General features: G+C 37.6%; 1 protein-coding gene across 1 annotated transcript in view; it reads right to left on the bottom strand.

Annotated features, from left to right (window-relative positions):
- Positions 1-3,144: 3,144 nt before the first annotated feature.
- The window catches only part of RPP30 (ribonuclease P/MRP subunit p30), a 31,745-nt gene continuing 27,327 nt past the window's right edge, over positions 3,145-7,562 (bottom strand). Inside the window, exon 11 of the mRNA XM_081104311.1 lies at positions 3,145-4,938. Coding sequence (XP_080960437.1) covers positions 4,829-4,938 — 110 coding nt within the window. The 3' untranslated portion in view covers positions 3,145-4,828. The remainder of the gene's footprint in view (positions 4,939-7,562) is intronic.

Genomic DNA, 7,562 nt, shown 5'->3' with positions numbered 1-7,562 from the left:
AGGCGATCAGGCTGGCATGGGAGTGGTTAGGGCAGTGGTTCTCAACCTTCTAGCCCTTTAAATTCAGTTCCTCATGTTGTGACTCAACCATAAAATTATTTTCGTTGCTACTTCAGAACTGTAATGTTGCTACTGTTATGAATCGTCATGTAAATATCTGATATGCAGGATGGTCTTAGGCGACCCCTGTGAAAGGGTCGTTCGACCGCCAAAGGGGTTGCGACCCACAGGTTGAGAACTGCTGGGTTAGGGGGTGATCAGGCTGGCAGGCAAAAGCGATTAGGGCAAAGACGAGCGGTTGGGAGCCAGCAGTCCTGGATTGTGAGAGGGATCCCAGATTGGAGAGGGTGCAGGCTGGCTGAGGGACACCTCCCAGATATATATATATAATCTGTTGCTTTTGTTAATCCTCACCTAAGGATATTATTCCCATTGATTTTTTTTTTTTTTTAGAGAGAGTGGGAAGGGACTAAGGGGTGGGGAGAGAGAAACATCAATGTAAGAAACATTGTTTGCCTCCTGCACGCATCCTGACCCGGACAGGGCATTGAACCTGCAACGCAGGTACATGCCCTTTACTGGGAATCAAGCCTACAACCCTTTGGTGTGTGGGGTGATGCTCTAACCACTAAACATACTGGCCAGGGCCTAACAGATTATTTTCAGAGAGACAAATCAATCAAGCTTTTTATTTACTGGCTTTTATGGCCATGTGTAGGTCTTTTCTAATTCAAACTTATTATTTTTTATTATTTTCATTTATTTATTTTTTTTAACTATTTTTTAAATTTACTTACATTTTTCTCTAGTATTTTACATGTTTTTAAAAAAACTTTATCTTTAATCCACATGCATTTACTATAGGTGTGTGTACAGGTATGAGATAGGAATTAGACTTGTTTTTTTCCTAAGTGATAAAATGATAGCTGATAAATAGTAGGTACATTGTACATGACAGGTCCTTCTCTGAGCCTTCTACACATATTAATCTACTTAAGCCTTGCAATAATGCCACAGGAAGGGAGAAGAGATGAAGGAGTGAGGCGGAAGTGATTATGTAATTTGCCCAAGGTCACAGGAGGTACTAGTGCAGTCGTGGGCAAACTACGGCCCGCGGGCCGGATCTGGCCCGTTTGAAATGAATATAACTAAAAAAAAAAAAAACCGTACCCTTTTATGTAATGATGTTTACTTTGAATTTATATTAGTTCACACAAACACTCCATCCATGCTTTTGTTCCGGCCCTCCGGTCCAGTTTAAGAACCCATTGTGGCCCTCGAGTCAAAAAGTTTGCCCACCCCTGTACTAGTGAGTTGGTATTTTAACACAGGTAGTCTTCAGTCTTTGCACCCAACTGGCATGCTGTTCCGCCTCTTCCACATAGGAAACCAGTTATTCCAGCACCACTAACCAAATAAACCATCATTGCTTCTTATAACTGGAGAGGTTCTGGACTCCCAACTCTTCCATGAATCTATAAGAATTTCTGCACCAATCATACACTGTTTAATTATTAGAGTGCTCTTGTTCTTTGTACATTGAGCAATAAAAGTCCCTCCCAATGTTCTACAAAATTTCCTAGCTATTCTCATATTTATTCTTTCAAAACACTAAGTCTAAAAACCAAGCACATACACAAGCAAACAAAAACACATACAGATATTTCGTTTGGATTTTGTTAAATTCATTAAATTTAGGGGAGAATCTGATGCATAATGTCTCTTCATCCAAGAAAAAAAAAAGAATGTCTCCCTCCCTGTATTCCAGTCTTCTTTAATATCCCTTATTTTCATTGAACAGTTTTCTTCATAGACATCCTACACATTTCTTATTAATTTATGTCTTTATGAACAGGGTCACCTTTTAAAATAGTATTTTATAAAACGTTATTGTTAATTAAAACTATTAGCTTTTGTGTATTTATTCCATAACTGAACTCTTTGCTGAACTTTTATTAAAGGTAGTATGGTCATTCTGTTTCAACTGAATCAGTAGTGGTTCATGTTCTAACAAAAGCACGCATTAGAAGGAAACCCGCTGGCTGCTATTCACTGGTGACTATCATGCCCTAGTAATTTGAATAACAGGGTAAGCACATATTCCTAAATAGAAAGCGGTGCAACTGCAAATATATCACACATTTTTATAAACTAAAAGAGACGTGTATTTCTAATCTTTTCCCAGTTGCTTCTCTTGTTTTTCAAAAAGACAGTCACATCCACAATAACTTTACCTCATTTCTAATAGAACATTAAAGTCCTCACTATTGTATATTGTATCTGGTGCAACTGGGACACACACACACACCCAGTTGGCTGAAAAGTAGATTAAGGCGTGGTATAAAAAAAAAGTTGAATATACACACCGTTAAACATTTCACTCCCGTGTAAATTACAGAAATCTACACTCACGTGCGCCAATCTTTTAAAGAAAGGTCAAAGCTGTTCTTGGGAGTATGGATGCACGGATGAGAGATCCACAGCTGCCTTTTGAGTCCCAGTCTCTTTAAAAAAGAAGGAGAACTTAAGACTCTAGTAAAGCAGGCCAAGTGCAGAATTTTTACTGGATCTCCCCCAAATCTTAGTTATCCCGCTCACACCTTTTTTGACAGCACTTCTTTTTTTAATAACTCCTCTTTTTCAAACCTTTCAAAAGCATCAACTTTCGTTTTCCTGAAAATTCTTTTTTTTTTTAAATATATATTTTATTGATTTTTTACAGAGAGGAAGGGAGAGGGAATAGGGAGTTAGAAACATCAATGAGAGAGAAACATCGATCAGCTGCCGCCTGCACACCTCCTACTGGGGATGTGCCCGCAACCAAGGTACATGCCCCTGACTAGAATCGAACCTGGGACCCTTCAGTCCGCAGGCCGACGCTCTATCCACTGAGCCAAACCAGTCAGAGCAGAAATTCTTTTTTTTTGCCCCTCATAGTTCATCATAATTTTTAGCCAACTTATATAATTTTACAATGCTAACTACAAGGACAAAATGAACACACACCTAACTTTTGGTGAATCCAGGCAGGGTGTGAGCAGAAGCAAGCTGTCACTCGGGTGGCAGATTCCTGGTGAGAGGGTTCAGTAGCAGTGGCCACCAGCTTTGTGGAGTAGGCTAATCCACCAAACTGCACAAGCGGAAGTCAGTCAAAATGCTTTATTTTAGAACCATCATGGTTAATATATACAATATATACAAACATATATATATGTATGTGTGGGTAAAATAGTCGTCCACTTCTATTTTGCCAAAGGTTTTTTGTTGTTGATTAATTTTAAAATCTGGAGTAGAGTTAAAATTTTATCAAATGTCTTGCTAGCATCTATTAAGATGATCCTGATTTTTCTCATTTGACCTATTGATATTATAAAGTACATTTAAAAGAACTGAAATATTCTTAGATTCCTAGAGTAAATCTCATCTTGTCATGGTATACTCTGTTTTGATGGTTCCCCTTTATCAATATTTTAAAAGTATCTACATTCATAAGTGAGATTGTTATATAGCTTTCTCTTTCTGAAGTGATCTTTTCTCTGACTCTGTCCTTTTTCTCAGTTAAAGAATTATTTATATCAATATAGCAAAAGTGCAGGTATTTGCAAAAAGGCTACCTCTACCAAATGCAGTCAAACCTTGGTTCTCAAACAGCTCTCATCTTGAACAATTCACTTCTCAACCAGACAATCCTTTCATACTATCAGATGCTATCTAATGGCTCGTATAATCATTCATGTGTCTCTCAGGTGATAAATGAGAGGACGTGCTAGTATGAGTCAGTTTACTGTTAAACTTCACATTGTCAACATCTCAGGAAATTGTGCTGTGAATATTATTGAGGTTTTTTTCTTCTGTTGCTGCTTATTATTAAATTTTCGGGGGTTTTTTTACCCTACATTTCATTTCCTTTTTGTTAAATTTACACTTTTACACTTATGTCCTCTTTGTTTTTAAAGTGTTTATTTATAGATTAAACAGTACACTAGACACGTACTGTATATAAGAAAGGTTAAAACAGGGAATCATTTGGGGGTCTAGAATGGATTAATTCAATTTACATTACTTTTAATGGGGGAAAAAGAAAAGATTTGATTTTTAAATAGGCTTCCAGAACAAATTAAGTTCTAGAACTGAGGTTCCACTGTATAATAATCCTGCTCTTAATTGCTTTGATATTCTTAATAAAACTATTAGGAAAAATCAATATCAGGTTTTCAGGAGCTTCCAAGTCAAAGGAGTGAATCCTATTTTCAAGGACATCACGGAGGTGAGAAGCAGCAAAGGAGGAGGCCAAGTGTGATTTCAGGTGCACTTCCCCTCTCCTTCCACCAATTCTGTAACAAGTCCTGTTAGAAAGAACTTCGATCTGATGAATAAAAGAGGCTTAAAACAAAAATAGATCAACTAAAAGCCAATCCCTTAATATAAATTTTAATAGTCCATAAAACTAACCACTTTTTGAGTAGTAAAGTTAAAAAATGTATATCAAATAAAGCAGAAAAGCATGAGTTTTTAAATGAACAAAAGAGTCTCTTGAAATATCGAAACATCTAATTTAATTATACCTGCCATTTTTATCAATTACACCAAGAATATAAGCTAGACTCTGTTTTCTCTTACACTATCTCAAAATTCATTTAGCTCAGTCTTAAGTGCTTCACCCGGTTTCTTTTGTTAGTTTGAACGCCTGAATATAAAATCGTTTTTAGAGACTACCGATTTCTAGCTCCATGTGAAAACAGCAAATCGTGCAGAGGTTTGATTTCTGTTGTGGCTGGTGGACTATGAAAGGGAAGACGGGAGTGTCAACAGAGCCTGGGAAATCTTTTCAGTCCTCACACTTGGCTTTTTTGGAAGCTGGAAGAGAATCATCATTTCCTTCCGATGGCCGAGGTTTCTTCACGGTGGAAATAATTCCAAAAGCAGTTTTCCTAGTTTCTACAAAACAAAGAAGGAAACCAGTGCTTGAAGTTCAGACATGATTTAAAGAGGTAGTTGAACAAGTATCACCATGTTGCTTTGACTGACAGCACTAGTAAATGATAAAACCATCATGAAGTACTGAGTGCTGATGGCATTTAGTGTTATTACCCCTCCCCTGTCCCAAATATACACACATCAATATATCACCAACATCTAATTCATTCCTAAGGATTACTTCAAGGGTAAAACTGCACGGCAGGTTATCTCTAATGGTTTGTCCATGGCATCTTATACAGCCAGAACCCAAGTCACAGACCCTAGTGCAGCAGATGCTTTACATATGGGAGAAAGACGGATAAATCACCAGAGCAAGTACAACCGTCAACTGTACTGCCTCCAGTGTGTGCTCACTTCATTTTACAGCATGTACCACAGCTGTCATCCCTGCTAGATCATCAATGTACCTCTGAGGATTTCACCATATTTACTGCCTGGTTATGTAACAGGTGTTCAATAAATACTTGAGTTAATGAAGAAAATGAAACTCACATGTTTATTGATCTCACAGATTGGTGATGATGGACAAAAAAAAAAGGATTATAAGATGTTTAGGTCAGATTGGCAGCAGAGTTCAACTTAAATTTAGCCAACTTGTGTTAAAAATCTACCAGTGGGACAGGCACTGTGTCATCTATAGAGGATATAAAAATGCCTAACAGTGCTTCTTCCTACAACACACTGAGATAAGTTCACAAGGAGCAAATATAACAAGAATTAACTCTGCCTGGATAAATCAAGGAGGGTATCATAAAAGAGGTGACTCGCTCTAGCTGGGTGGCTCAGTGGACAGAGCGTCAGCCTGCGGACTGAAGGGTTCCAGGTTTGATTCCAATCAAGGGCACATGCTCAGGACGCAGGCTCAATCACCAGAGGGAGGTATGCCAGAGGCAGCTGATCAATGATTCTCATCATTGCTGTTTCTCTGTTTCTCTCTTTCTCTTCCTCTCCCTTTCTCTCTGAATCAATAAAAATACACATATAAAAAAATACAAGAGGTGACTCTAGGGAAGAAAGAGGGGGCAAATGGAGAAGAAAGTATTCCTTTGCAAAGCCATGGAGAGAGAGAGGGGAAAGAAGAACCCAGTATGGTTAGGGGACAACATGGCTGGTGTGAAGGAAGAATGTGAAAACATCAGGGAGAAATGAGGCTGGCAGAGTAGCTTGGGAAGAGCTATAATACCATGTGAAGGGATTAAAACTTAGTCCTTAGGAAGTGAGAGGACCTAGGGAGAGATCCATTAGCTATGAAGGAGGTAAAACCTAAAGAACTCAATAAACATAAATTTAGTTAAGAATTATTTATTTCAAGTAATAAAAGTAAAGTCAATTTTAAAGAACTAAGCGTTACCTTTTCATTTGTAAGGATTAACTTGACAAGTCTACTATATTTTTGTCAGTTATTTAAAAGCATTTTAATATATAAAAAGGACAAAACTGCTCTTGAGGTCATTAAAATGACAACATAATCAGAGAGCCTCAAATTAAATAGAAAGTGCCAATGATTTCCATTTCACCAAATGGAAAACGTATTTAGAGATGTTTATTTATATCACTATGGTTTAAGCAAAAATCTAAGAATCAGGTAAATAAATAAAAAATATAAAAATTAAATTGTGAAAACCAACACTTTGTAACAAAACAAAATACATTTATTTTCAAAATTCTTTTAGTTCCATCTCAGAAATGTTCTAATTTTAAATCACATGGATAATTACTTCTTAATTCAAGTTTATAATTATAAATTAGACCTTTATAGTTATCAGCTAAAGTGTAAGTCTTTTGAAAATACATTTATTTTTGTAATAGCAAGAAGTTACATTTGTATAGGGCTTTAGTTTTCACATACAGGGATTGTCAAGGAAAATCTACAACTACCTCTAAAGCGCTTATTTATGAGTGCACTATTTTGTCCAAGAGGAATTAAGTCAGGTGTGCCCAACAGGTTCATCTTGGCCCAATGGCTGCTTGAAAACACCAACTTCAACCACTGGCCGGATCCTCTGGCCCTGAACCTCTTTCTTCTGTCCCTTCCCCACAACCTCAGAACTGCTATTCACTGGTTCCTGGAAACCTATAGGACCCATCTAATTCTGAATCCCTGCAGCAAGACTTCCAATGCTGAAAGCCAATTACTGTGTGTCCCAAGTTTTCTGTTTTCAAGGTATCCATTCTTGCACTGCTTTCAATATTGCCCTCATGAGAAGGTTTCCAGGCGTTCTAAGAACCCATTACCATCTTCTGGGAGAGCTCCAGGGCTCTGCTGTCCTTAAATGCGGCACTAAGGGTGATACAGAAGCCAGTTGGAACTTCATCAGTGCAGGGGACAATACTGAGACCTTGCCTCAGAATCCTTTCTTTCTTGCAATGTAACCTAAGGCTAAATTAGCAATCTTATGAATACACCACACAACTGTCTCATACTATCCCAATGTCAAGTGAAACCAGGGTGACTATAATTTATCCTCTAGATGTATGGTTAATTCTGCAGGACAAGCATAAACTAGGCCTATCCTGGGCACACTAGAGTGAATGGCAATGCTACCTGAAGTCCACAAGTAATTTAGTTTAGCTACTATAAA

The sequence above is a fragment of the Myotis nattereri genome, assembly GCF_964212035.1.
Source record: "Myotis nattereri genome assembly, chromosome: 13".
Lineage (NCBI taxonomy): Eukaryota > Metazoa > Chordata > Mammalia > Chiroptera > Vespertilionidae > Myotis > Myotis nattereri.
The sequence above is the reverse complement of the archived record's forward strand: the minus strand, read 5'-3'. Positions and strand labels throughout refer to the sequence as shown.